The 27,705-nt window shown below is 41.6% G+C and overlaps 6 protein-coding genes, 1 long non-coding RNA gene and 1 pseudogene across 11 annotated transcripts; 5 read left to right on the top strand and 3 right to left on the bottom strand.

Annotated features, from left to right (window-relative positions):
• Nucleotides 1–162: 162 nt before the first annotated feature.
• Nucleotides 163–4,580, bottom strand: LOC131325110 (transcription initiation factor TFIID subunit 14b-like). Of its 3 annotated transcripts, none has more exons than XM_058357182.1 (6): nt 4,163–4,580; nt 2,868–2,956; nt 2,567–2,788; nt 1,508–1,695; nt 1,305–1,426; nt 163–508 (listed from the first exon to the last, which is right to left on the bottom strand). In XM_058357182.1, the coding sequence occupies exons 1-6, from the start codon at nt 4,286–4,288 to the stop codon at nt 422–424; spliced, it is 834 nt and encodes a 277-aa protein (XP_058213165.1). In that variant the 5' UTR covers nt 4,289–4,580; the 3' UTR covers nt 163–421. The 3 variants fall into 3 exon arrangements, with proteins under 3 accessions (XP_058213165.1, XP_058213164.1, XP_058213166.1); XM_058357181.1 differs by having other exon boundaries at nt 1,299–1,426; nt 4,163–4,528; XM_058357183.1 differs by lacking the exon at nt 163–508 and having other exon boundaries at nt 1,305–1,437; nt 4,163–4,528.
• A 478-nt stretch (nt 4,581–5,058) lies between these two features.
• LOC131325107 (pentatricopeptide repeat-containing protein At2g13600-like) lies at nt 5,059–11,544 on the top strand. 2 transcript variants are annotated; one of them, XM_058357179.1, is made up of 2 exons: nt 5,059–6,568; nt 11,255–11,544. In XM_058357179.1, exons 1-2 carry the CDS (start codon nt 5,180–5,182, stop codon nt 11,264–11,266), a joined length of 1,401 nt encoding a protein of 466 aa, XP_058213162.1. In that variant the 5' UTR covers nt 5,059–5,179; the 3' UTR covers nt 11,267–11,544. The 2 variants fall into 2 exon arrangements, with proteins under 2 accessions (XP_058213162.1, XP_058213163.1); XM_058357180.1 differs by lacking the exon at nt 11,255–11,544 and adding an exon at nt 6,819–7,081 and having other exon boundaries at nt 5,059–6,786.
• On the bottom strand, nt 7,145–7,734 carry LOC131325128 (auxin-responsive protein SAUR21-like). Its single transcript, XM_058357200.1, has one exon. It carries the CDS (start codon nt 7,595–7,597, stop codon nt 7,295–7,297), a length of 303 nt encoding a protein of 100 aa, XP_058213183.1. The 5' UTR covers nt 7,598–7,734; the 3' UTR covers nt 7,145–7,294.
• Nucleotides 8,913–9,628, top strand: LOC131325121 (auxin-responsive protein SAUR21-like). The gene has a single exon (XM_058357194.1). It carries the CDS (start codon nt 9,141–9,143, stop codon nt 9,447–9,449), a length of 309 nt encoding a protein of 102 aa, XP_058213177.1. The 5' UTR covers nt 8,913–9,140; the 3' UTR covers nt 9,450–9,628.
• LOC131325109 (putative pentatricopeptide repeat-containing protein At3g23330) lies at nt 9,640–11,544 on the top strand (annotated as a pseudogene).
• Nucleotides 11,297–14,614, top strand: LOC131325132 (auxin-responsive protein SAUR22-like). 2 transcript variants are annotated; one of them, XM_058357205.1, is made up of 3 exons: nt 11,297–11,544; nt 13,347–13,431; nt 14,113–14,614. In XM_058357205.1, exon 3 carries the CDS (start codon nt 14,136–14,138, stop codon nt 14,415–14,417), a length of 282 nt encoding a protein of 93 aa, XP_058213188.1. In that variant the 5' UTR covers nt 11,297–11,544; nt 13,347–13,431; nt 14,113–14,135; the 3' UTR covers nt 14,418–14,614. The 2 variants fall into 2 exon arrangements, with proteins under 2 accessions (XP_058213188.1, XP_058213187.1); XM_058357204.1 differs by lacking the exon at nt 11,297–11,544 and having other exon boundaries at nt 13,304–13,431.
• LOC131325131 (auxin-responsive protein SAUR23-like) lies at nt 11,750–12,343 on the bottom strand. The gene has a single exon (XM_058357203.1). The coding sequence runs from the start codon at nt 12,216–12,218 to the stop codon at nt 11,916–11,918; it is 303 nt and encodes a 100-aa protein (XP_058213186.1). The 5' UTR covers nt 12,219–12,343; the 3' UTR covers nt 11,750–11,915.
• A 664-nt stretch (nt 14,615–15,278) lies between the features above and the next one.
• LOC131325134 (uncharacterized) lies at nt 15,279–17,990 on the top strand. The gene is made up of 2 exons (XR_009199601.1): nt 15,279–15,579; nt 17,200–17,990. It is a non-coding gene; the product is annotated as an uncharacterized LOC131325134 (long non-coding RNA).
• Nucleotides 17,991–27,705: the final 9,715 nt, after the last annotated feature.

Here is a 27,705-nt window from a genome sequence, read left to right as displayed (position 1 = left end):
AATAGTAGAAATCACGTTTTCAGTTATTCAAGCATAGGCCACTTTCCCAAATTCAATGATATGTTTGGGGACAAATACTATGTCAAAGTATAAGATAGAACGGAGAAGCGTATGAGTAATAGCAGGCTCCTTGGACGGGAATCAGTAAATTTACAGACATAATTATTCCCAACAAAAACATTTCATTCAACAAACAAAAGCATTATTGTTTTACATACTTCTTCCTCCTGTTTCCTAAAAATAAAACATCAATCAGCTACGAATTACAACAACAGGAAGATATCTAAGAAACAATTACAGACTCACAGGATAAATGACTCATTGTAATAATACACTTCCAACGTTACAAACATACACATGCAGTCTGCCATAAGGTGATTTTAAGAAGTAAAATTGAGCTTATGGGAGGAATAATGCACGTTCACATATCAGAGGAACTTTTCATCTGTTGATGCGGCCCGTCAATCACAGTCAACTGCCTTCTAAGTCTAGCAATATGGGCTTGCACCTATCATATTCAAATAGAAGGCAAAGAATTCAGTAGATGCATTTTTTGAAGATTGAAACAATCAGTCAATAAACGTTCATGGGATTGCATAATTAGTACAAAGAATATGAAATTCAGTCCATGCATGCTGTAAAAATTGAAATAATCTGCAAAAGAAACATGCTTAAACTACCTATAGAAGTAAAATGCACAATGCAACTAATTCAGAGCAATAGCGAAGTTAGACGGGTTCCCAACTCCCTACCAATAGTAGAACATCCGAATCTAGCTTTCCAGACAACATACACAGAATGCAACGAAAAGACCCAGAAATAACGAATAATGAAACAATTCATATATTGATGTGCTCATTTTCAAATTTCTGCTTTGTTATTCCTATCATCCTGTAACTACAGGATGATCCACAAGAAAGGTGGCAGGATTCGAACCTATGGCAGGCCTGCCCCGCCCCAGACCTGCTGGGTTGGGTGGGCCAGTGATGAATCGCCAGGAAGATCGGAGTATGAAATTCCTAAGAGCTACAATACTGTAAATGTCATGCTAAAGTTATTTTTCTCTCAAGTTGCAGGGAAGGGACAGATTCACAGCCAATATGGTATGGATGACTCCTTTTTGTTGTTGCTATAAGTGCATAGTCAGCATAACTCTCTAACGAGTGGCATATCTCCGAAAATTTAACATATAAACCAAACCCCAAGTATGAGTGTTTATGTCCTCGCTTGGTTACATGAATAGAAAATGATATTTGAGATTATGTATATGAAAAGAAATGGCAAGTATAGAAATTCACGTTGACCTGCTGACGAGCTGCTGCAAGCTTTAATAGCTCATCGGCTTCAGAGAAATTTGAAAACCACTGGCTTAATGGATTATCTTTAGTGTCACCTCTCTTCCTCTTATCTATATCTTCATTTGGTACTACACAAGCACTAATGCAGTTTGGTAATTCAGAAAATAGTAAGGCACAAAATCTAAAGACAGGCTGGAAAGGAAACCTACCAGGAGGAGGTAAACTGAAACCAGGAGGTAACCGAGGCACAATTACAGCCGGATGATTTTGCACGCGAGCAAAGAAACCCTCTGAAGGTTCGGTAAGCACAATCTCGTCATAAGATTCCACAACAACCGGCTTTTTAGTAGACAATGAACCAGATTCATCCTCCGGATACAACTTTAAATGGTGAAACCTGTAAATAGTTGATTAAGAGATTTCACATATCCAAGGTGAAGAAAAAGTAATGAATTCCTACTTCTAAAAGGACAAAATAGCCACTATCTTATTTCCTTTCTGGTATGTACATCTATCAGTAGAAATATTTTGGTTCAATTTCAATCTTCATTGAATACATAATTCAAAGAAACGAAATTATGAATTTCACGAAATAAATTTGTGCATAGTACGTACATATTGGGAAGATAAAAGTGTAATGTCCGTATTATAAAGATGCAGTTAAAGTAAAATCAACGGATGGTACTTTTGCGTGTACAGAAATTAATGGTCCCATTAGTTACTTATATTTCTACGTTTAATTTCAGGTTGAGTTCAGCATGTAGTTTTGTACCTGCTACCTGAATATTGAAGTAAACTAAATTCGGTTGCCCCTGTATTGAAGTTTTAGACAGTGAAAACTAATGTTATGCTAGTTTATTGGTTGATCATTCGGGTACATGCACTTTTTTCAGTCTTTTTCTGTCCAACTTGTATTTAGCATAGCATTAGACATGATGAGATTCTATCCTTGTGACTGAGTTTGAGATCCCATTACATGGATTGATGCTACAACTTCGACAATATTTCCAAACCAGAAGAATGAATTGAGCCCTTTTCTGTTCACATTGAAAGTTTCCAGACAAGCCTTTAAATATGCCTCTTTTTCTAGTAAAAATTTCCAAAAGAGAATTTGATCCAAATTATATTGAAGAATCATTTGACCATCATTTGAAATTTCAAAGTTACTAAAGAATATTTACCACAGACTAAAATTGGAAATCACATGGTTGGCATGAAAGTTCCTTCCTAACAATGATTCAGTTCATGTAACAAGCAAAGCAACTCACAAGTGCAGCGGCTTCTCACAAATATCGCTGTGGAAGTGAAGGGTAATGGCAATTTCAAATTCACCCCATCCGGATTCGGACACCTCAAATGGTGGGGACTCCAATACCCTTGTTGGATTATTGAAACTGGCATGTAATTGGAAGACAGCACGCTTTACTACTACACCAAGATCCTCATTTGTTGCACCGCGAACATAAACAGTCCATTTATGAGACTGAAACCTAATCAAACGATGACAACAGTCAAATGGGCATTTCTTTGAAAAGATAAAAGCAATTCATGAACCTTACACAAACTTACTCGCTTGCCTTTTTCCCTAGCCAGAAAGCAATGCTACCAAAAACTATAGGAATGCTGATTTCGGCATCTTTGAGTTGTTTCTTCAAGCTCTACACAGAACCCGTCATCAATACTGAAACAAATATCTATCCTTTACACCATCACAAATCCTCGCACTATTTTTGCTCATTGAAGTGAAAATTTTGGTTAAAAGCTTGATACCCAAACATATCCTCTAGAGTAATTACCACCATTTTAATCCACCATTTGAAAGCCTCAAAGCTAATCTCAAAAGCTTCTTCCACCAAAATTTGGTTAAAAGCTCACTTCTTCCTAATTTAATGAAACATTTTTTCTTCTTCCTTATCTTTCATATCTAATTGGTGACAGGAGCACACTTTTTGCTCTCTTAGCATTTTATGTAAAGCTGATAAAAAAAAATTGGCAAATAATTGGAGATGGCCTTTTCAAGTAAGGCGAAAGATTGGAACTCACTTTTTGCTGTCTTTTCATTGTATGCAAACCTCATAAAAAATTGGAGATGGCCTTATAAGGATCGAGGATGTCTAGGAACACAACAACATGCACAACATGCATATGTGGCAACTAGCAATTCATCCGGTCACCAACGGAATAGTGCCACACATGCACAACATTTCGTGCAATATCCATATGTGGCACTGTCTCATCGGAAGTTGAAAGCTAGAAATTCATCCGGTTGCCAATGAAGTGCCGCCGCACAAGCACAAAATTTTGCACAACATGCATATATGGCAGTCTCATTGGTAGTTGAAAAACTAGCAATTCATCCCGTTGCCAATGAAACACTAACACATAAGCACATAGTGCAAGACAACATGTCTCATTGGTAGTTGAAAAACTAGCAATTCATCCCGTTGCCAATGAAACACTGACACATCGTACAAGGACAACATGCATACATGACAGTGTCTCATTGGTAGTTGAACACTAACAATTCATCTAGTTTCCACTGAAACACAACCACATGCACAAAATTTTGTGAATCATGCATATGTGGTAGTGTCTCATTCGTAGTGGAAAACTAGAAGTTCATCATACTACCACAAAGCATGTTGTGCACGTTACTAGACTTACTAGTAAAGATCATGAATGCTACGTACACTCCTACCGACCACTCCCCTCTCACCTATGTGTCGGCCTCACACATACGTGAGTGAGAGAGGAATGGTTGGTAGTCGGTAGGAGTGTTCCTAGACTTGCTGTTTTCTCATTCATGATGTGGGTACTCCTAAGGTAATTGAAAAAAATCATAAAATTGAAACGAAAGTTATTACCTTCTTGTCAGACTCCTCTGCGGATTTTACCACCACTTTGGTGCGCTGTGATTTCGGGGTGGGCCCGCTAACGTCCGACGGATCCTCCGCCCCGTGCTTTTTTGCCGACGATGAGCTCTGAGGCATTCTCCGACGTCGTGACGAACAACGATCGATCGAAGTGAAATCAGAAGGGGGGGATTAGGGTTCGAGATTGTACCGGATAGTACGGTCTGGTGCTTGGAGTTTGAAGAGAGATCAGCTACGGCGTGGTCTACAGTAGGGTTTGTTGGGTTGCCAATGACAGCGAGGCGCGTCGCGCTGGGCTTGGGCTTGGGCTTTGTTTTCCCAAGCGAAGGCTTTGGGCTTTAACCCATGGTTCTACCTTTTATTCGAGAGTGATTAGACAATCCGAGTTTGATGAATGTTCATAGTTTCGGTACGGTAGGCTTTGGGCTAAACATTTTTTTTTTATCTGCGAAAACAATTTATAAGGAAAAGGGATTTGGGGCAAAACATATTCCTGAAACTAACCACACGTGGTGGATCTTAGGTTGGATCCTGACGTAGGTGCGGTACGGTAGGATTTTCTAGAGACATTGGTATACTGTGACGTAGGTGCGGTACGGTAGGATTTTGTAGAGACATTGGTATACTGTGACATGATAATACTTTTTAGCGAGGTGACTAGGTACCATACTTGTACTTCCATTTTATGTACCCAAAAAATATATTGGAGAGTGATTTTTTAGTGTTCACGAGGTGCTTCGAGTTTTTTTTCATAACATAATTGTGTGGAAGACACCTACTTTGTGATAGAGTTTATCAAATTTGTCAACTTTTGCAAGTCGATTTGAACTTTTGAGTGATGAACTCAATTCGATTCGATCGTTAAACGAGCCGAGCCGAGCCAGGAGCTGCTTGCTCTGTATATACCAGTGACACTCAACTAAGACCAAGCCATTAGTCTTTTTGTTTCCCCCTTTGATGTCGTGCCAAAGCCAATGCCATTTTCATGACACGAACTATTGATGATTGATGTCTATCTCTCATTTCTTGCACCAATGTTCTCAAACTAAGAATCTTAATTCCCTCAAGAAACTTCATGCACACCTACTTAGAACAGGCTTACTATTTCTCTCCCTTGGCCTCCACACCCAACTCATTTTCACATACAGTACGTGCGTTCCCAGAACCCACCTTCAAACTCTCACCAACTTCTTCACCTTCATCAACCCAACAAACCCATTATCCTTTAATGCTTTGATATCTGATCTTCGTCGAAGAGGGTGGCCTTTTCTCGCTCTACAAACCTTTGCCTTCACCCACATCAATGGGGTTGATATAGACTCATACGCTCTGTGTAGCACGTTAACGGCTTCCTCTGATATCAAAGCTGTTGAATTTGGTAAACAGTTGCATACCCGTGTGATCAAATCGGGTTGGTCATCTAGTGTGTTTGTGGGGAGTGCCCTGATTGATTTTTACGCGAAATTGTTGCTTATCGGTGATGCAGCGGAACTGTTCGATGAAATGCCTTTTAGAAACTCAGTATGTGCAAATGCACTTTTGTCAGGTTATGCTGAGGCTGAATTGTGGGGTGAGGGATTTGAACTTATTCGAAAGATGCCAATGTTGAACTTGAATTATGATAACTTCACTTTATCGGCTACTTTACGTGCATGTGCTGGACTATATGCAATCGAATTGGGTGGACAGGTGCATGCAAAAATCATTCGTATGGTTCCCAATGTGGGAGGTGATGTCTTTTTGCAGAGTTCGTTGATTGAAATGTATGGTAAGTGTGGGCTGGTACAGAAAGCTAAGCAGGTCTTTAGTATGGCGGGGTTTGGACCGGAGGGAGAGAGGAAGAGGGATGTTATTCTGTGGACTTCAATGCTCAGTGTATACGGCAGAAATGGGCATTTTAAAGAAGTGGTTAGATTGTACAAAGAAATGCTGATGGAGGGGATCAAACCAGATGGGGTGGCATTTGTGACTGTCATCTCTGCTTGTGGTCACACAGGCCAAGTGAATCTCGGGATCGAGTATTTTGAATCTATGGTTTCTGATTTTGGATTGGATCCAACTCCGGAGCACTATAGTTGCCTAATTGATTTGCTCTGTCGAGCTGGTGAGTTGGAAAAGGCATGGAAGGTGGTAAATGAGATGCCATATAGAGCAAATGGTTGTTACACGGTTTCTATGTGGGGATCCCTGCTTAGCGCCTGCTACGAATGTGGGAATGTCGATTTGGCTAAATTGGCCGCTCAAAGGGCCCTGGAATTGGATCGTCAAAATGAAGGGATTTATGTTTTGCTATCGAACATGTATGCGAAATACGGCATGTGGAATGAGATTGAGCAATTGAGGGAGGAGATGAAAGAAAGAGGGCTGGAGAAAGATGTTGGTTGTAGTCGGATAGAGGTCGCGAGTTAAATTGGTATAGCTTGACCGACTTTGCTTATGCATAAGCAATGCTAATATGCTATATCCTTGCTCAATTCTATTACCAACTCACCAAATCCGTCATTCATCCTAATCATTTGTGCTCCACTGAAGTTGATAATGAACCAACAATGGTTTTTCCTTTCCAAGAATGAAGGAAGTGAAGGAAATGGAAGATTTCAAATGCTGGAATGATGGTTTGTGCATATTTGGAAACTTGGGAGTAGAGCCATGAGCTGCTCTAGCAAAGAGAGCATCACTCGAGTTCAATCAGCAAATAATTGGTACGATGGATTCACATTTTCCTTGCTTTAAATCTGTTTTACTTCCAATGTCTTTTGGATTTGATGTGCCTTAGCTCATCAAGAATATAAAACACCTTGTTTAACGAGTTTGTATAGTCTGATTGGGCCTTAAAAGCTCTCATTTCAATCCGTTGACATAATTTCTCATATTACAATATTGGTGATGAGTATTCGGGGATTAGTTTTATGTTTTTAGGTTCTCTCTCAGATGATGGAGATTGCTGTTGATATTGAGATGTTGCACAATAAATTGAACTAAATATTCTGTTTCTCATTTCTCTTATCAATAGAGTTGTCTCTTTCTGCCATCACAAACTTCTCATACAGAAAGAAAATATGTCATCTACATGGAAATGGATGTTCCTAATCTACAAAAGCGTCTATGATGAATTCTCCACTCTCATAGTCCATTCAAAACAGAAGTAAGATTGAGGAAGGTATCTTCTCTGCAAGGAATCGTGAGACCACCCATTGGATGACTATACCCAAATTCTTCTTCGGCCTTGTGTAGCAACTCTTGGAACAAAGGTTGGTTCAAGTATGATATTGGAACCAAAATCCTTTTCTTCTGAGACTCTCCAACATAAACTGCTAAATAGCCTTTTGGGACATGTACAACATTGGGAGCTGTTTGGCTTGCAGGAAAAGTAGACCGGCAAAGAAGAGCCTTTGCTTGAAGATTGCCAAGAAATCGGATTCCCATGACTTTTTGTAGAAGATAAAGAAAGAAACTTAATGAGATTTTTGAAGAAGAGAGAGGGCTTTGAGAGAAGAAAATGTGAAGACTTTTGTAGGTACTTTGTTGAGCCTCTATCACTCATATATATAGAGAGACGGGTAAATATAGAGAGATAGAGGGGGAATGTTGTGTATGCAGCCATATGAATGTGATAGGGAAAGGTTGGTAAGAGAGAAATTTTACAAGAGATCATCACATGGTTATGTCTTCCCAATTGAAATTAAAGGTGGGGACAATGGAGTTGGAATGTGCTCCATTGGTAGTGTACTGCTTACCCCACAAAACTTTGATTCAAACTAAACAAGTGGTAGATAGTGTTGAAGAAGTCTGGGAAGGGTCTACACAAGGACATTGAGAAAGAGGCATGACATGCATTTGCCTCCCCAGTACAACTTACATGACTTTTTTTTGTGTGTTTCCATTTAATTTGGCCAACCACCAATTCAACTTGTGAAACTAAAGAGTCCCAAATGAGGGGAATTGCAAAATTGACAGAAGCCTATATCAACCTACCATGTGAACTTGTAATATGCTGCATTGCTGCTAGTAGACCATGTTCTTCAGTGGGCCCCTTCTTATAGACTTCTCACCACCACTTGTTACCCAAAAAAAAAAAAAATCCTTTATTTCAATCCAATCCAGTGATTTGAAACCAAGTTGTGGGGTGCAAGGAGCATACCACTGCTTGCTGGTATAACTACAACCAAAATACAAGGATGATGACAGATTTCGAAAACGGTGGTTTGTCTTCTCAACATGTACTAATTTCGAATTTCATCCAGAGGTGCGGAAACGTGTCTTAATCGGGTTTGTCTAATTTTGAGTCAAGGATACGGAGGCATGCCGGAATATTTAAAATTCTTCAAATCTAATTTGTGGTTTTTAGATTAAACGGTGTTTAGCAGTAGTATTTGACATTTTCCATGCATATTATAGGAGTTCTATCCCTAGCTCATGAGAAAATTGAGTTGAAAATATGCTTTGCTAAGTTATTGTCCAACTAAACATGTCCGACCCAGACTCCATACCCTCATCTGAGTGTCGAGTGTCCGATACTGTACTTTAGAAATTTTGAATGATGCATATAACAAACTCATAGAAAAAGGAAATGAGAGAAGGTGCGTGTCGCAAGCACTTCTAATCCAAACTTTTTCTCTTCCAGTTTTAAGGGGGACCCTTTTGTAGGCTTTGTCAAAAAATACGTGGTAGGGTATCTGATGGTATCCAACTACTTACAGTTAGGCCTATCTTTTAGAACATATTCATGTGATGGCAGAATAAGAAAGCAAAGCCATGTGATTGTTCATTTGATAATGTCTCTCTGTAGACCCCATCCTAATTCCCCTTCACCACTCATTCTAGTTTTCATACATTTTCTACATACCATTGATCTCTATAAAAACATATCAGTAAGTCCAAAACCAACACAAGCTTCAAATTCTTCACTTGTTCTGCATATCCTCAACTCTTTTTCTGTTTGTTAAGTGGGTTATACTAATTGAAAACAATGGCTATTCGCATGCCTCGAATTAGTCATGCCAAACAAGTCCTTCGCTGGTCTTCACTGACAGCAACAAACAAAGCAGCTTCATCATCATCAGCAGATGTTCCAAAGGGTCATTTTGCAGTTTATGTTGGAGAGAGCGAAAAGAAACGATTTGTGATCCCGATATCATACTTGAACAATCCTTCTTTTCAACACTTGTTAAGTCAATCTGAGGAAGAATTTGGGTTTGATCATCCAATGGGTGGTCTTACTATTCCGTGCAGAGAAGACTTCTTCATAAATCTTACTTCTCGATTGGGTGGATTATGACTCTTTGATAGAGGACACTTATTAACATATTTAGCAGACATGATTTTGTAAAGCAATAGTAACATATTCATTGTTCAAGTCTATTATCTCCCTTTGTTAACACAAAGAGATTCAGTCTTGAGAAAAGGAAGAAATGTCCCATTTAATGGCAAAAGCTTCATAGCTATGAATTTTTTTTCTTTGGATGCTGCATTTTTTTGTTGTCCATTTCTTTTATTACGTCTTTGTACTATGCTTGGATTTTGGTTTGTGAAGGTTTATGCTTTCCGGGTTTTAGTAAATACAAGTATACAACTGACTTTGGAAATTCATTCCTAGAGCAATCAAAGCAATTTGCTTAAACTGAGGTCTACCTGGAAGGATCTTGAGGCGCACATGATTGACTTGTGATTAGATTTCATTTCGTGCTGTATTGTGTTGCCTAGTCAGTTTTTGTTGTATTGTTTTGGGGCTGTAATTAGATTTCATGCTGTATAACTGTGTATTCTTTTGGTTTTGTGCTTAATAAAAGTACTGCGACTTTGGAGATATCATGTTGGTCATGGCTGTTTAAGCTTGTGTTTTGGGGCACTGTACTTTTATTTAAGACCAACTCATTTAACTTCACACTTTGAATAGAAATTCTATCCATATACCAGTAGTCTATTTGCTTCCCATACTAATGTCAAGCCAATGCCATTTTTCACACGACACAAACTTTTGATGTCTATCTCTCATTAATGGGTATGATATGGACTCATACACTCAGAGTAGCTTGTTAACGGCTTCCTCTGATGTCAAAGCTGTTGAATTTGGCAAACAGTTGCATACCCATGTGATGAAATCAGGTTGGTCATCTAGTGGGTTTGTGGGTTGGTCATCTAGTGCTTTATGCGAAATTGTTGCTGATCGATGATGCAGCAAAACTATTCGATGAAATGCCCGTGATCAACTCAGTATGTGTAAATGCACTTTTGTCAGGTTATTCTGTGGCTTGTGGGTTGAGGGACTTGAACTTGTTCAAAAGATGCCCATGTTGAACTTGAATTTTGAGAATTTCACTTTTTCGGCTGCTTTATGTCCGTGTGCTGGACTATATGCTGTTGAATCGGGTGGTCAGGTGCATGCAAACATGATTCGTATGGTTCCCAATGTAGGAGGTGATGTCCTTTTGCAGAGTTCATTGATTGAAATGTATGGTAAAGTGTGGGCTGGTACAGAAAGCTAAACAGGTCTTTAGTATGGCGGGGTTTGGACCGGAGGGAGAGAGGAAGTGGGATGTTGTTTTGTGGACTTCAATACTTTATGTATACGGTAGAAATGGGCATTTTAAAGAATTGATTAGCTTGTACAACGAAATGCTGGTGGAGGGGATCAAACCAGACGGGGTGGCATTTGTGACTGTCATCCTCTACTTGTGGTCACACAGGCCAAGTGAATCTTGGGATCGAGTATTTTGAATCTATGCTTTGTGATTTGGATTGGATCCAACTTCGGAGCACTATAGTTGCCTATATGATTTGCTATGTCGAGCTGGTGAGTTGGAAAAGGCATGGAAGGTGGTAATGAGATGCCATATAAAGCAAATGGCCGTTGCACGGTTTCCATGTGGGGATCCCTGCTTAGAGCCTGCTACGAAGGTGGGAAGGTCAATTTAGCCAAATTGGCCATTCAAAGGGCCCTTGAATTGGATCCTCAAAATGTAGGGATTTATGTTTTCCTATCGAATATGTTTGCGAAGTACGGCATGTGGAATGAGATTGGGAATTGAGGGAGGAGATGAAAGAAGAGAGCTGGAGAAAGATGCTGGTTGTAGTCGGATAGAGGCGGCGAGTTAAATTGGTTACAGATTGGCCGAATTCGCTTAGGCATTCTATATCCTCACCTTTCTATTATAAAGTCACCTAATCCGTTGTTCATCCTAATCATTTGTTCTCCACTGAGCTTGAATATGAGCCAACAACAATTTTCCCATTTCAAGAATGAAGCAAGTGAAGGAAATGGAAGATTTCAAATGCTGGAATGATGGTTTGTACATATTTGGAGACTTCGTAGTAGAGCCAACGAGCTTCTCTATCGAAGAGAGCATCGCTCAAGTTCAATCGGGAAACAACTGGTATGATGGACTCATAGTTTCCTTCTTTCAGATCTGTTATACTTCCAATGTCTTCTGGATTTTATATGCCTTAGCTCATTTAAATCTGTTTGACAAAATTTCGCACATTCTAAGATTGGTGACAAGTGTTCATGAGTAGTTTTATGTTTTAAGGTTCTTTCTCAAGGATGATGGAGATTACCGTTGATATTGAGATGTTGCACTATAAATTGAACAATATATTCTATTTCTCATTTCTCATCTCTTTTTGCCATCACAAACTTCTCATACAGAAACAAACTATGTCATCTACATGGAATTGGATGTTCCTAATCTACAAAAGCGTCTGTGATGAAATTTCTATTGCCAGAGCTTTCTCCCTCCTTCCACTCTCATTGTCCATTCAGAACAGAAGTGAGATTGAGGAAGGTATCTTCTTTGCAAGGAATGGTGAGACCACCCATGGGATGACTAAACCCGAATTCTTCTTCAGCTTTATGTAGCAACTCTTGAAATAAAGGTTGGTTCAAGTACGTTATCGGAACCAAGAATCTTTTCTTCTGAATCTCTCCAACATAAACTGCTATATAGCCTTTTGGGACATGGGCAACATTGGGGGCTATTTGGCTTGCAGGGAAAATAGTTCGGTGAAGAAGGAACTTAGCCTGAAGAGTACTAAGAAATCGGATTCCCATGATCTTCTATAGAGGAGAAAGAAAGCAACAAAATGAGGTTTTGAAGAAGAGATGGGTTTAATAGAAGAAAATATGGAGACTTTGGTACTTTCATAAGCCCTATACCAACACACACACACACACACACACACACATATATATATATATATATATATATATATATATATATATATAGAGAGAGAGAGAGAGAGAGAGAGAGAGAGAGAGAGAGAGAGAGAGAGAGAATGGTATGATAGGGAAAGATTGGCAGGAGAGAAAATTCACAAGGGATCATCACATGGTTTTGTCATCCCAATTGAAATGAAGGGTGGGAACAATGGAGGTTGAATGTGTTCTTGTTAGTACTGAGTACTGCTTACCCCACATCTTGGATTGAAACTAAAGCAATGGATATATATATTTTTTTGAACAACAAAAAAAGATTTTATTAATCTTTGGAAACAGATTACAAAGATTAAATGGACTCTAAGCATGAGGCATCACAGCGGAGCAACAGCATACCCACAAAGATGACACCCTTTCACTCTGACAATCATTAGCTGCCAGGACCTGAAGGGAAAAACAAACTGATGTGGGCAAGAAGCCAACCAAGACATGGATATGTTCCAAAGAAAATGACTAGACGATTAGATTTAGGACAAAGTTCAGACATACATTGTGGTGGATAAACAAATCCACAAAATAAAAACAAAAAACAAAAATGCCCAATAGTAGATAGTGGTGGAGAAGTCTGAGAAGGGGTCTACAGAAGATGATTGAGAAAGAGGCATCACGTGCATTTGCCCCCCCTAATATACTTACATGACTTTGATAGTTTTTTTTTTCCATTTATTATGGCCAACCATCAACTCAACGGGAAAAAATTGATAGAAGCCTATATCAACCTAGCATGTGAACTTGTTATATGCTGCTAGTCTGCTACTCCTATTAGGCAATGTTCTTGAATAGGCCCCTCTGTAGACTTCTCCTCACCACTTGTTACCCCAAAACAAATCCTTCATTTCTTGGTTGTTTGTTGTTTGATAGATCATCAGGACAATTTATTTGAATCCAATACAGTGCTTTGAAACCAAGTTGTACTAATTACATTAAATGCTTATCTATGTTATGGCCCTTAAAAGGATCGAGTACGGGTGTCAGGTGCGGATATAAGTATTGGAGTCATCTAATCTACATCTCAAGGACACGGGGATACGCTGAAATGTTCAAAATTGTTAGTATATTTCTTTAATTTGTCCAATAAATTGTGTTTACGAGGAGCATTGGAGCATTTTATGCATACTACAGGAGTTTCACGCATACTCCATGATCAATTGGAATTATAAAAAAAAAAAAATACACTTTCTAAGTGAATGTCAAACTAAATATGTCAGAACATGGATCCAGTAGCCTCATCCGGATGTGGGTATCCGACACGGATAGTTTAGTCATTTAGAAGGATCCATGTAACACCGATGCTTATGCTGCACTGTCATATTTTAGAAGCAAATTAATGACAGGAGTTGAATAATGTAAACATTTCTGATCCAACCGGGTTATCTCTTTAAATTTAAGGGGGACCCTTTTGTAGGCTTTGTGGCAAAAATGTGGTAGGGATATGATGACTCCCAACTAACTTATAGTTTGGCCTACCTATTGATACAACTTCATGTGATGGCTGAATAGGAAAACAAAACCATGTGATTCTTCATGTGGTGTTTTCTTTAGGTAGACCCCATCCATAATTACCCTTCAGCAGTCATTTTAGATTCCATACAATTTCCCACACACCATTGTTCATCTATATATAAGCATATCAGAGAGTCCAAAACCAATACAACACAAGCTTCAAAATCTTCACTTGTAAACTTTCACTAGTTCTTCACCTCCTTTGCTCCATTTTCTTGTTTGCCAGGTGGGAAATTCAAATTGAAAACAATGGCTATTCGTATGCCTCGGATTACCCATGCCAAACAAGTCCTTCGCCGGTCTTCAGCAGCAACAACAGATGTTCCAAAAGGCCATTTTGCAGTTTATGTTGGAGAGAGCGAAAAGAAGCGATTCGTGATCCCGATATCGTACTTGAACAATCCTTCGTTTCAAGACTTGTTAAGTCAAGCTGAGGAAGAATTTGGGTTTGATCATCCAATGGGTGGTCTTACTATTCCATGCAGAGAAGACACCTTCATTGATCTCGCTTCTCGATTGGGTAGATCATGATTCTTTGATAGAGAGGACACTTGTTAGCATATTTTGACAAACACAAATTTGTAAAGCAGCAATTACCGTTTCTGTGTACAACATTGTCTCCCTTTCTTAGCACAAAAAGATTCAGTCTTGAGAGGGGAGAGGGAAAAAAGTCTGCTGGAATATCATAAGTAGGGACTAATGACATTTTCTCACATTTAAAGGCAAAACCTTCATGGCTTTGATTTTTTTTCCGTTGGTTTATATGGATTCCTTTATGCCATGCTTGGATCTCGGTAAGGTGGATGGTATTCCTTCGGGTTTTTGTGAAGATAATTGGCTTTATATGCCCCCCTGAGCTCTTGAACATGATGGATTTCAATTTGGAAATATCACATGTTCATTTTAGCAAGAAAAGGGCTGGATCAGTATTTATGTTGTAATTAATGATGACTCCATTGAGATTCGAAAATGATTGGGACACAGTGTGTCCAGGACCGTCCGCTGTGTGTGAGTCCCACGTGCATCATGTGGTACGAGGACTCAAGTGCATGAGACTTTTTTGGACATATCTGTGTGTCTGTAGCACTGCTTGTTGAGATTTGATGAGCAACACACTGGATGAACACTCTTCCTCAAAATATTCGGGTAGCCGGAGCCTAGGCAATGGATAAGGGATTGATTTTGCATTCCGAAAATTGCCTATTATAAAGTCTCATACTTTAGCAGTGGATATAAACATGGGAGAATTTTTCATAAGTCCACTATAGCACCTTTCAAACCCATCTAGTCCACTTCTAAATTTCATAACCCCTCTAGTCCACTAGTTTAATAACACAATTCTTATGACAAAAATACCCATACTATATAACCACTCATAAAGAGAAAAACCCTAGAAATTTCCAGATCTGGAGCAGCCCTCTCTCTCTCTCTAAAGTGCTCGCCGGTGCACTCCTTCTCGGTAACACCTCCCAACTCTGGGAGTCCAATGGAAGATGGTGAATGGGTTCTGGTACAGCACCCCCAGTAAAGGACTCCTTTGAACTAACCACACTTGATTCACAGATTTCAAATGCTCTCAAGGTGCGGTTCACCGGGCCAGCAAAGAACTGGACCGATGCCATTACGATCGGCAACGGCCGACTCGGTGCCATGGTGTTCGGCGGCGTTGCATCCGAGACTCTCAATCTCAAAGGTCATAAACTACCCCTCAACCCCATTTTTCTCTGCTTATTGTCTTTATTTGGTTCACAATAGAAGAAAAACTAAAAAAGAGAATGGTAAATTGTTAATTTGTGTTGGCTTTGCCGGAGGATCAATGAAATGTCACCAAAAATTCACCCAAGTGGTGGAATTAAGAGGACATTGAACGATGATCTGAAGCTGGAATACGTGTGCCCATTTTGTTTTTTTTGATCCGCTGCCCATTTTGTTTGGATGACTTTTATTCTTTGTTGTCATCGTTTCATCATCAGTCGCCGTCGTTTTAATTTTTTGCCGTCGATTTCATTCGTCCCGTCGTTTTTCCCTCCGTCGCCTTCGTTTTCTTTCTTTATTTTCAACACGAACAGGTAACTTCACTACATATTTAAGTTTTAGTTTAGGGTTGAACATATATGGTTATTTCATTTATATAACCATATATAACCATATATAACTATAGAATGACTAGAGTCGTTTGAAGTGGAGTTAGGTGTTTTATTAATGACTTTCTATTTCAGTGACGGTAGTCCAAATTTCACTGAAATTTGGTGGCTTTGGAATGTTTTTGTACTTTTTTTTAATTTGTTGTTGAGTAACATATAAGGTTATATGTTCAGGTCTATTAGGCCGTTGTGCGGACCAATTCATATAATGTTGTCTATTGTTATATATGATTATGGTAACATATATGGTTATATGTGGTTATGATTATATGTTTATGATATATATGTTCAAGTTTGAACATGCTTTATTATTCTTTTATAGGGTTATATATCCAAGTATGATCATGTTTTATTATTGTATATAAAGTTATATGTTCGAGCTTCAACATGCTTTATTATTTTGATAAATGTGGTTTTCTTTCATTTATGTAACCATATATAACCGTAGTCGATGATTATATAATAATATTTGAATGCTAGTGTTTAGGTTATACATGATTCTTGAATTTATGGTTATAACCATGTTTTTTGTACTTTTTTTTAGCTGTTGTTGAGTAACATATAAAGTTATATGTTCAGGTCTGTTAGGCCGCTGCGCGGACCAATTCATATAAAGTTGTCAATTGTTATATATGATTATGGTAATATATATGGTTATATGTAGTTATGATTATATGTTTATGCATATATATGTTCAAGTTTTAACATGCTTTATTATTTTGATAGATATGATTTTCTTTCATTTAATAACTATATATAACCATAGTCGATGATTATATAATAATATTTGAATACTAGTATTTAGGTTATACATCATTCTTGAATCTATGGTTATAACCATATTTTTTGTACTTTTTTTAGCTGCTGTTGAATAACATATAAGGTTATATGTTCAGGTCTGTTAAGCCGTTGCGCGGACCAATTTATATGAGGTTGTCTGTAGCTATATATAATTATGGTTACGACCACCACCGCTCCGCCGCTCTCACCTTTTTTTTTTTTTGGAATTTTCCATCACAGAAACTCACATATAACATTATATATTTTACTCTATTGAACTGGTCCGCACAGCGGCCTCACTGACTTGCTTTTTAACAGCATCCAGTTGTTTATAGATAACCATATAATGATATATGTTTGCATTTGTTTAACTCTGTGTATCTGTGCAGGAATGACAAAATCAAAATAGAAAGGTAAAAAGTTGGTACTTGTGGAACGAGCATATAATGCCCAGCTAATAGTAAGGATTGACCCTCCAGCACGGATGAAATGGTGAGATGACCGGTGATACGCACCTAAGATTGCTTGATCGTGGTGCTTAAGTCCGTTAGTTAGAAGTGCTTTTAGCTTTTATTGTCGTTTTTAGTCGATATTGCTCGTGAGGTAGTTTGTTTAGTGTTTCAGGCAAAACGCCCTTAAAAGGCGTGTTTTGGATGCAAAGTCAACCCCCAAGTTAATTCAAGACTCATCGCTCGGTGGAACTTGTGCCAAAGTGACCAAAGAACGAAGGCGAGGAGCATCGGGCAAGCCAACGGTCGTCGGGTGTCAAGTTTTGGAGGCTGGCCTGAAGACCAGAGATAAGCTCCCCGTATCGATACGGATTTTGGACCGTATCGATACGCGTTTGTTATCTTTCCAATCAGAGAGTCCCGTATCGATACGGCCATAATCTGTATCGATACGGGATTGTTACGGGAGATTGGCCTTTTCAGCTTAACGATGTGGTATCGATACTTTGCTTATTCTGTATCGATACGGAGAGCTTCCGACCAGATATTTTGCTACTTTTTGGACTTTCCATTTATGGAATACTTGCTACTTATAGTATGTTTTTAGATATTTGAGGAGAGAGAAACCCATTGTGTATAAATAGGGGTCTCCTCTCTCCCCTTTGTTATCTAGGTCTTTAATAGCTTTTAATTTTCCTCCATTAATGGTTTTTCAAGCTTTTCTAGTGTAATTCCTTAAGAACTCAAGTAAGTAATTCTCGTTTGTTAATTTCTCGTTTATTAAAGTTGTTCCTACGGACTAGATCTTTTATAATATCAAGTTTGTTTTCGTTTTCATCGGTTAAAAGTCATGTCTCGTTTTTATGCTTTCTTTCATGCTTTAGCTATGTGTGAGTAGTTGATAGGCCAAGTCTCGGGGTAATCTTTCCCGATGACTTAGGTGGTTATTTGGTTCTCAAACCTTCGGGCTTAAAATCTTGGTTTTCGGAATTTCATGAACCTAACCTTTTTGGTCTAAGCGAGGCGTGTTAACTCCTTGGTATGAAGTTTAGTCAAGCGGTCTTGGCAAGCGACATACCAAGGGCTCGTGGCCCCCTACGTGTTAGATACATTAGCAAAAATAGGTTGATTTAATTCCGGTTAATCACCTCTTTTGATAAACGTAGTCATTAAAGCTAAATCTTCCGGGCGTGAGCACGCGGTCGTGGCTCTCGCCTGAGTTATATTGAGAACCGGTAACGGCTAAAGTCAAGGGTTAGACGATCCCTAGACTTGCCTCCTTTTAGTTTATTAAGCGTTATCCTAGTCTTTTGCCTTGGCAATTTTCATCGTTTCAAAGCAAAACCAAGTTGGCCGTCTTAAACGCCACAATCCACCATATAAAACCTACAATCCGATTAAGCTACATTCGAATTCTCTGTGGGTACGATCCCGGACTTCCGGATATTATGCTACCGACGACCTAGCCCTACGCTTGGGGTATTCAACCTTATATTTGAAGGCGAGGTTTGAAGGCGAAGCATTTTTGGCGCCGTTGCCGGGGATTTCTTTTATAGCTTATTTGGAGGATCGACAAACCATTGTAAGTACTCCGTTTATTTTTCATTTGTGTACTTTGAGCTCGGCTTAGCGGATACCTCTAACCGAGCCACCAATTCGACTTGAGGTTTAACGAAGCTAGTCGAGCATCAATTGCCTTTTACCTTATTTTTATTGTTGCTTCTATAGCCGTGGTGGTGGCATAACCCCACGAGACTGTTTGTGAACGAGGCGGCAGCATAGCCCCTCTAGTCTGCTTTATTGGACTGTGCAGGTTGTATGCTCAATATCTATCGTAGCCCTTTATCGAATCGGTTACATCGATCTGCATCTCGCGAGCTATCACCTCCATTAAGCCCAATGGCAGATCAACCAGCAGCTCGCACTTTGCGCGATTATTTAACGCCAGAAAGAGGTCCACACGTCTCCCCCATAGTCATTCCCACTTGCACTGCCGCCAATGCGTTTGCTTTCAAGCCAGAGTACCATCGGGTTATCACAGAGTTTCGAGGGCGTGAATTGGAGGATCCTTATGCCCACATTCGGGAATTCGAAACTATCGTTAGCACTTTTGTGACCGGGCCGGGTCAGCTAGATCAAGCTCGCCTGAAGCTATTTCCCTTTTCGCTCAAGGACAAGGCTAAGCAGTGGTTCCATTCTTTGAAGGCCCGCTCCTTGCTCACATGGGGGGAAGTGCAAGATGTGTTCACCACCAAGTTCTTCCCGGTCAGCCGAACCAAGCTCCTCATGGATCAAATTCAGAATTTCAAGCAAAAAGATGGGGAGGTTTTCTACAAGTATTGGGAGCGTTACAAGGATTTGCTTGCAGCTGTCCCACACCACAATTTTCCCATGTATCTTGTGATCAACTATTTCTATTTGGGTTGTGATCGGGATTCTAAGCAGCTTTTGGATACTATGGGGAGCGGTGACTTTATGGGAAAGGACCCCGACGCCGCTTGGGAATTCTTAGATGCTTTGGCCGAAAGAGCTCAAACTTGGCAATACATTGATCCGGGTGACCAAGCTATGAGAAATCAAGGACCGGGAGGCTCCGGTAAGTTTTCAATGAATGAGCATAACGGTCTTGAGACGCGGTTGGATGAGCTATCGTTAAAGTTGGACAGAATGAAGCTAGATTCGGTCCAAGCAAAAGAAGCGAAAGAAGCGACAGAAGTGAAAGAGGTGAAAGAGGTTCGCCAAGTGGAAGAAGTTTGTGTCATTTGCGAGACTACGGGTCATTCGACCGACAACTGTCATACCATCCCCACCCTTCGGCAACACTATAATCAGCTCCCAGAAGAAGTATGTGCACTGAATCAACGTTGGGATCCATATTCCAACACTTATAATCCGGGGTTGAGATCTAATCCAGCTTTCCGTTGGAGTAACCAGAATGAGGCCGGCTCATCAACTTCTCAAGGTCCTCCTCCTTCTCAGAATCAAACATGGCGCCAATCTCAGTTTCAGGGTCAGCCACGTTTTCCTCCGGCACAATCTCAAGGCCCGCCAGGATTCATACCACCGAGCCAATTCCAAGGGCAAAATCAATTTCAGCAGCAACCAGCCCCACCTCCACGACGTTCTCTGGAGGATACTCTGAATGCATTCTGTCAAATGCAAACGACCACTAATGAGCAAACTACCCAGGCGATGAACGACATAAGGAATCAAGTGGGTAAATTAACAACGGCTATCGGTGTTTTGCAACAAGAGAAAGGAAAACTACCTACCCAACCTCAACCAAACCCTCAAGGCCAACACTTTGCACAAGGCTCTTCGGTGACTTTCCCCGAGCAAGCAAAGGCCATAATATCGTTGAGAAGTGGGAAGACGGTTGATAATGCTCAGGTGGAGCCGCCGGTTGCGCAAATCTTGTTACCTTTTCCAGCACTATTGAAGCCCACAGTGCCAAATGGGGAATCTCCCAAACCGGTTCTTACAGAAGAAGAAAAGGGAAAAGCTAAAGAAGTCGAGGTTCCGCCCGCTTTCACCGTTCCCGCTCCATATCCTAACCGACTTAAGTCGCCTGCCAAGCCAAATTTGAACAGTGATATCTATGAAGTTCTTAAAAAAGTGACGGTTAACCTTCCTTTGCTTGATGCTATTAAACAGGTTCCATCATACGCCAAATTTTTGAAGGAGTTGTGCACTCACAAACGGCAACTCCAAGTGCAGAAGAAGGTGTTCTTGACTGAACAAGTGAGCTCACTCTTCCAATCAACCCTTCCGCCCAAGTATAATGATCCGGGCTGTCCTACGATATCCATCACCATCGGGGGTAAAGTTTGTGAAAAGGCTCTTCTTGATTTGGGGGCAAGTGTAAACCTCCTCCCGTTCTCGGTCTATGAACAACTCGGTTTGGGAGAAATGAAGCCAACTCGGGTGACCTTACAACTAGCCGATCGGAGTATTCGAGTTCCCAAAGGGGTGGTCGAAGATGTTCTTGTTCAAGTTGACCAGTTCGTGTACCCAGTCGATTTCGTAGTTCTTGATACGTGCCCGGTGCCGGCAGCTCAATCGTCCGTCCCAATCATTCTTGGCCGGCCGTTTTTGGCAACATCCGACGCCGTTATTCATTGCCGGGATGGCCGCCTTAACATGAGTTTTGGCAACATGAAGATGCAAGTCAACATGTTCCATATCGGTAGCCAATTGGGAGATGACGAGGATGTGTGCGGAGTAAGCGTGGTCGATTCACTTGTTCAAGACCACATCACTACGTTTATTTGCAAAGATCAGTTGGAACTCGCACTGACGTCTGCCGAGGCCGATTTTCTTGAAGCCCCTGAGGTTGCGTACTTGTGCTCTTTGTTGGATGAGGAAGAGATGTGTGGTATAACCCCATGGGTCCCCAAATTTGAGGAGCTGCCCTTTATGGATAAGCGAGCCGTTCCGTCTAGCATGGAACCCCCAGTGCTTGAGTTGAAACCACTACCGGATACCCTCAAGTACGCCTATCTTGGCGACGGTCAAACATACCCGGTAGTAATTTCCTCCGCCCTCACCGAACTTCAGGAATCTCAACTCCTCTCCAAGTTGAGGACACATTCAAAGGCTATTGGATGGTCCATAGCCGATATCAAAGGAATAGATGGATCTCTATGCTCCCATCACATTTACATGGAGGAGGATGTTAAGCCCTCTCGCCAGCCTCAACGACGATTAAACCCGATTATGAAGGATGTGGTGCGCGCCGAAGTTCTGAAATTGTTGGATGTTGGCATTATTTACCCGATAGCGGATTCCAAGTGGGTGAGCCCGATACAAGTGGTGCCAAAGAAGTCTGGGGTGACTGTGGTAAAAAACGACAAGGATGAGCTTATTCCAATGCGTGTTCAGACTGGCTGGAGGGTGTGCATTGATTATCGAAAGCTGAACGCCAGTACCCGAAAGGACCATTTTCCCCTTCCCTTCATCGATCAAATTTTGGAGAGAGTGGCCGGGCACAAGTTCTACTGCTTTTTGGATGGGTACTCCGGTTATAATCAGATTGAGGTGGCCTTGGAAGATCAAGAGAAAACTACTTTCACGTGCCCATTCGGGACCTTTGCGTATCGTCGTATGCCGTTCGGGCTTTGCAACGCCCCCGGTACCTTCTCGCGGTGTATTATGGGTTTATTCAGTGACATGGTGGAGAAAATTATGGAAGTATTCATGGACGACTTCTCAGTTTTTGGTGACTCCTTTGAGGTTTGTCTTACCAACTTGGGGTTAGTATTGGCCCGGTGCGAGGAAAAGAACCTAGTGCTGAATTGGGAGAAATGTCATTTCATGGTGACCGAAGGCATTGTACTCGGCCATATTGTTTCTTCGAAAGGCATCGAAGTGGATCGGGCAAAAATCGATTTGATTGGGAGTCTTCCGACTCCAAAGTGTTTGAAGGATATCCGCTCTTTCTTGGGGCATGCCGGTTTCTATCGGCGGTTTATCAAAGATTTTAGTGCAATTGCCCGGCCTTTATGTCATTTGCTCGCCAAAGATGTGCCGTTCGAGTGGACGCCGAGTTGCGAGACCGCCTTTGCCAAGCTAAAGTCTAGTCTCACCTCTCCACCTATAGTGCGATCGCCGGATTGGGAATTGCCCTTCGAGCTCATGTGTGACGCTAGTGATTACGCCGTTGGAGCTGTTTTGGGCCAAAGGAAAGGGAAAGAGCCGTACGTCATCTACTACGTAAGCAAGATGCTCAATGAGGCTCAAATGAACTATTCCACTACGGAGAAGGAGTTGCTTGCCATAGTCTTTGCGTTGGACAAGTTCCGGTCTTATCTAGTGGGGGCTCCGATTACCGTGTACACCGATCATTCGGCTCTCAAGTACCTTTTCACGAAGCAGGATGCCAAGGCGCGTTTGATTCGGTGGATTTTACTCCTACAAGAGTTTGACCTCACTATTAAGGACAAGAAGGGTGTCGAGAATGTGGTGGCCGATCATTTGTCTCGCTTAGAATTCGAAGATCATACATCGCACATTCCTATCGGCGACTCCTTTCCCGATGAGCAGCTGTTCTCCATCACTACGGCTCCATGGTACGCGGATATAGTGAACTACTTAGTCACCGGTCTTATGCCTGGACATTGGAATTTGCAGGAGCAGCGTCGATTTTTGGCCGAGGTGAAACGGTTCTCTTTTGACGACCCGTATTTGTTTAAGTATTGCGCCGACCAACTTGTTCGCCGTTGTGTGCCCGAGTCTGAGCAACATAGTGTTATCCAGTTTTGCCACACGGAGGCTTGTGGCGGCCATTTCTCATTCAAAAAGACCGCCGCTAAGATTTTACAGTGCGGATTCTATTGGCCACAATTGTACAAGGATACGTTTGCTTTCTGCCGGTCATGTGCGCGCTGTCAACTTCTGGGGTGCGTGACGCGACGTAATGAGATGCCGCTTACCCCCATTTTGATTATTGAAGTGTTTGACTGTTGGGGTATCGACTTCATGGGGCCATTTCCTACATCTTTTGGGTACCTCTACATTTTGTTGGCCGTTCACTATGTCTCCAAATGGGTGGAAGCCATCCCCACTCGTACTAATGACGCCCAAGTGGTCGTTGAATTTCTCCGTGAGTACATTTTGGCGCGCTTTGGTATGCCCAGGGCTATCATTAGTGATCAAGGGTCCCACTTTTGCAACCGATCCATTGCGGCCCTCTTGCGGAAGTATTCCATCATTCACAAAGTCTCAACGGCTTATCACCCGCAAACCAATGGCCAAGCGGAGCTTGCAAATCGAGAGATTAAACATATCTTGGAGAAGACGGTTAATCCTACCCGTAAAGATTGGTCAACTCGCTTGGTCGATGCTTTGTGGGCTTACCGTACTGCGTACAAGACTATCTTAGGAATGTCACCTTATCGGTTAGTTTACGGGAAAGCATGCCACTTGCCAGTCGAGCTTGAGCATAAAGCGTATTGGGCCATTAAGAAACTAAATTTCAATATGGTACCAGCTGGTGCCCGCCGCAAGCTCCAATTGACGGAACTCGAGGAGTTGAGGTACAATGCTTACGATCACTCTAGCACTTACAAATCTAAACTCAAAGCCAAGCATGATAATAAGATTGTGATTAAAAACTTTGCGCCCGGTCAGCAAGTCTTGTTGTATAATTCTCGATTGCACTTGCATCCCGGGAAGTTGCGCTCCCGCTGGGCCGGACCTTATGTTGTCAAAAATGTGTCCCCTCACGGGGCAATAGAAGTAGAGAGCATGCGTAACGGTTCCTCTTTTAAAGTTAACGGTCAGCGGCTTAAGCCTTTCCTTGGTGGCTTTGAAGCTCGCGAGCCCGATGAGGTCTTGGCCGATCCCGTTTACACGGATGGTCCCTCGTTTTAGCTGGTGTTACTCTAATTTGCACGGGGAGCGAAAGCGTAACCGCTGAACTTAACTGTTTGTCGGACCCGGCCCCCGGGTAGGGGGTACCCTCCATTGACTTGGGTATATGTAGCTCCGCACGCCGCTACTAAAAAAAGGATCGTGTGCCCAGCTCCGGTTAGTAAGGGCAATTTTTAATATCAGTGACATAAGGCTTTCGTTAGTTTTTCTGATAGGAGTAATTCACAGTGAACCACTCACGTCTTCCAGATTAGCCCCAACGGGGGCGGTATAGATCTTAGGTTAGGCCTTGATATTCCCGTGCCCCATTACCGCACTTGGCTCTATCTTGTGCCTGCCTGGTTACGATCTTAGGGGACGCTGGACTTCATTGTTTGGCGGAGTCCAGCTGTGACTTGGACGCTCCGAGCTCTGATATTAAATTCTGTATATTTGTACATTTGTAAATATTGCGTTTCTGTTTTGTTCTTATTTTCTCATGTTTCGGGATTTTCTCACCAAAAGATTTCACCAACGCATCATTGTATCGGGCTTTAATTAGTCCTTCTTTGTCGTAGTTTGCCGTTAACGATCCATGCTCACCAGATATGTCCCTATCGGGGGCAATTTAGGTCTTTGGGTGCGGCTTGATATTCCCGGGCTTTGGCCCTAGGCTCTGTCTTGTTTCACTTTGTTTTGATCATAGGGAACGCTGGGCTTAATTGCTTGGCGAGGTCAAGCGGTGAATTTTACTTCGGGCATGATGTAACACCTTTGATGGTCTAGTATAGCCACCCGCGTTTTGCCTACTTGGTGAGACACGGGACGAAAAGTATGACTCGTGAGATTGCGTGAAAATCGGGTGGTGTCTTTTGTTTTTCTTTGTATATATGTTTGTTGGTGCCCGGATAACACGAGCCGGGCGGTTCTAATGTCATTTGTCTCTTAGTAGGTAGTTCGAGCTTAAGTCTTTTGCAGGGTGTACGTGCTACCACACCAGCCTTGGTGGATTGGATCTAACGTCGGAGTGATTGCGGCATTCAGGAGCCCTAAGCATGGGTGCGATTACGTGTCGCGGTTGTTAGTCCAATAAAGTTTTGGCCATGATCCTGTGTGACTAGCTGTGGTTCCGTTGGAAGAACCGAAGGAGTCGACCTTGGAAGCCGTTCGGATGACAAACGGAGCCGGTGGCGCAAAAACCTCCAACTTGGTCGAGGTATCTGGGGGTTGACATTCCCCCGTAGGTACGATCTTTTGTTCCTTTTTCCCTACTGTTGTTCTCCATGCTATGAGGGCATAGCATATTTCAAGTTGGGGGGAGGGACATAAATCGGATATTTATGTTTTATGCGTTTTGTTTAAATTTTTCGTTTTTGGTAGATCAATCCTTCCGTTATTACAAGTTAGTGGAATGGATCAACTTAGCACGTGGTCAATAGTTCATTAATTGGCAAGAGTTCTCGTAAATATTTTTGTTAAACTTGTTCTGTCCAACTCGTATGCATGCTAAAGGGCGAGAAATTAAATGTTGAGTGTGTTGTGAGCAGGTTTGACCCATATCCCGTTGATGGTTCTCAGTATATTCTTAGTTAGGTTTTAATCTCATGTCATGCCTAAACGTATTCGTTATCTACTTTAAATCGCTTCGGAATCTATGGCATATGTAAGAAATGATACAAGGCCATCTTCGCTTGATTAAAACCACAAGAGAGTCTCATTGTCCTTTAGAAATAAAGCCTAGTCCGCGTCTCACTCTTATCCATAGGAAACCGGATGTTTGGGTGGATGGTTGGAAGTTGGTTTTAAGCTTTGCTGGGGCTGGCTTCAGGTTTACAGGCTCCGGGTGTATTTTAAAAGTGGCTCTGGGCGTCGGCATTGGCTATCGGGTGGCAAAGTTGAACTTCTGGAGATAAGCCGCCCGTATCGATACAGCACGTAAGGCGTATCGATACGCGTTTGTTCGTGGGCAATCAGAAAGACCCGTATCGATACGGATTTTGGACCGTATCGATACGCGTGGGTTAAAGTCGAAATCTGCAGTTATCAAGGTCGGCCTCTTCATCTTCCCAAACTCCATTCTCTCTCACTAACCCTCCATAACCGCCCAAGCTCTTCGAAACCCAACCCCAAAAACACCAAAATCAACCCCAAAACTCCATAATCTCTCCCCAAAACTCCAAGCTTTCAAGGAATTCCAAAGGTTTTCAAGGATTTCAAGTCAAATCCTACTCGTATTAAGGTAAATCCTCTCTCTCTCTCTCTATGCGCATAATCTTCCATTGTTCTTCCTCTATATTAACTCCAAACCTTGATTACCCACTATATTGCCATGCATTGCTATTTTGAATCATCCTACCATGTTCTAAACCCCAACTTCCGAAATCACCCATGAACCCCTGTTTCCAAGATTTTTGAAATTTTGATTGGTTTTGGGACTGGAATTGCATGGCGAAGTTACCATTTGTGTACTTAAGTTTAGAAGCAAACTCTGTGTAGTACAACTCAGAAGTGTTGTGGATTCTGTCTGGCCGCCTATTTTTGCTGAAATTTGCACGTTCCTGGCTGCAATCTGGGTTGTTTTCGGTAGTATTTTGTTTCAAGATTTGGGATATTGTTCTGTTTGGTAGGTTTTGCATGCAATGGTGAGAACAAAGACTGTGGTTTCCAAGGGCAAGGCTCCGGCTTCTTCTTCGCAACAAGCGGAGGAGATAGTGCATGAAATGGAGGAGGAGGAGGAAATGATTGCAAACCCGCAAAAGCGAAGCCGGGCTAAGAGGAGGACGGCGGCTGAAATTCGTGCCGCAACTCAAAAGAAATGGGAAGAAGGGATCCGGAACCGGGGGTTCAAGAATGAGCGACATGTTGACGTCGACAACCTTGGTATCGAGAATCCGTTTGTTCGTCGCATCCGCGACCAAGGTTTGTCTTACTACCTGGCCCCTAACCCTAGTTACAACAAAGAGCTTGTCGTAGAATTTTACAAAAACATGAAAATTCCGCCTGAGGAGGATGAGAAGAAGGATGATGCCAAGGTAACATCAAAAATTGGGAAGATTACTATCGAGGTGACTTCAGGGTTTATTGCACGGGTTTTGA

The sequence above is a fragment of the Rhododendron vialii genome, chromosome 5a, assembly GCF_030253575.1.
Source record: "Rhododendron vialii isolate Sample 1 chromosome 5a, ASM3025357v1".
Classification (NCBI taxonomy): domain Eukaryota; kingdom Viridiplantae; phylum Streptophyta; class Magnoliopsida; order Ericales; family Ericaceae; genus Rhododendron; species Rhododendron vialii.
Note: the sequence above shows the minus strand (reverse complement) of the source record. Positions and strands in the feature narration are given on the sequence as shown.

Excerpts from the sequence above, each read along its gene's own strand:
- LOC131325110 (XM_058357181.1), bottom strand. The coding sequence starts at position 4,288 with ATGCCTCAGAGCTCATCGTCGGCAAAAAAGCACGGGGCGGAGGATCCG. Across the intron at positions 2,957-4,162 it reads CAGAGGAGTCTGACAAGAAG|AGCTTGAAGAAACAACTCAA; the intron begins GTAATAACTTTC and ends GGTTCTGTGTAG. Across the intron at positions 2,789-2,867 it reads CTAGGGAAAAAGGCAAGCGA|GTTTCAGTCTCATAAATGGA; the intron begins GTAAGTTTGTGT and ends TCGTTTGATTAG.
- LOC131325107 (XM_058357179.1), top strand. The coding sequence starts at position 5,180 with ATGTCTATCTCTCATTTCTTGCACCAATGTTCTCAAACTAAGAATCTT.
- LOC131325128 (XM_058357200.1), bottom strand. The coding sequence starts at position 7,597 with ATGGGAATCCGATTTCTTGGCAATCTTCAAGCAAAGGCTCTTCTTTGC.
- LOC131325121 (XM_058357194.1), top strand. The coding sequence starts at position 9,141 with ATGGCTATTCGCATGCCTCGAATTAGTCATGCCAAACAAGTCCTTCGC.
- LOC131325131 (XM_058357203.1), bottom strand. The coding sequence starts at position 12,218 with ATGGGAATCCGATTTCTTAGTACTCTTCAGGCTAAGTTCCTTCTTCAC.
- LOC131325132 (XM_058357205.1), top strand. The coding sequence starts at position 14,136 with ATGGCTATTCGTATGCCTCGGATTACCCATGCCAAACAAGTCCTTCGC.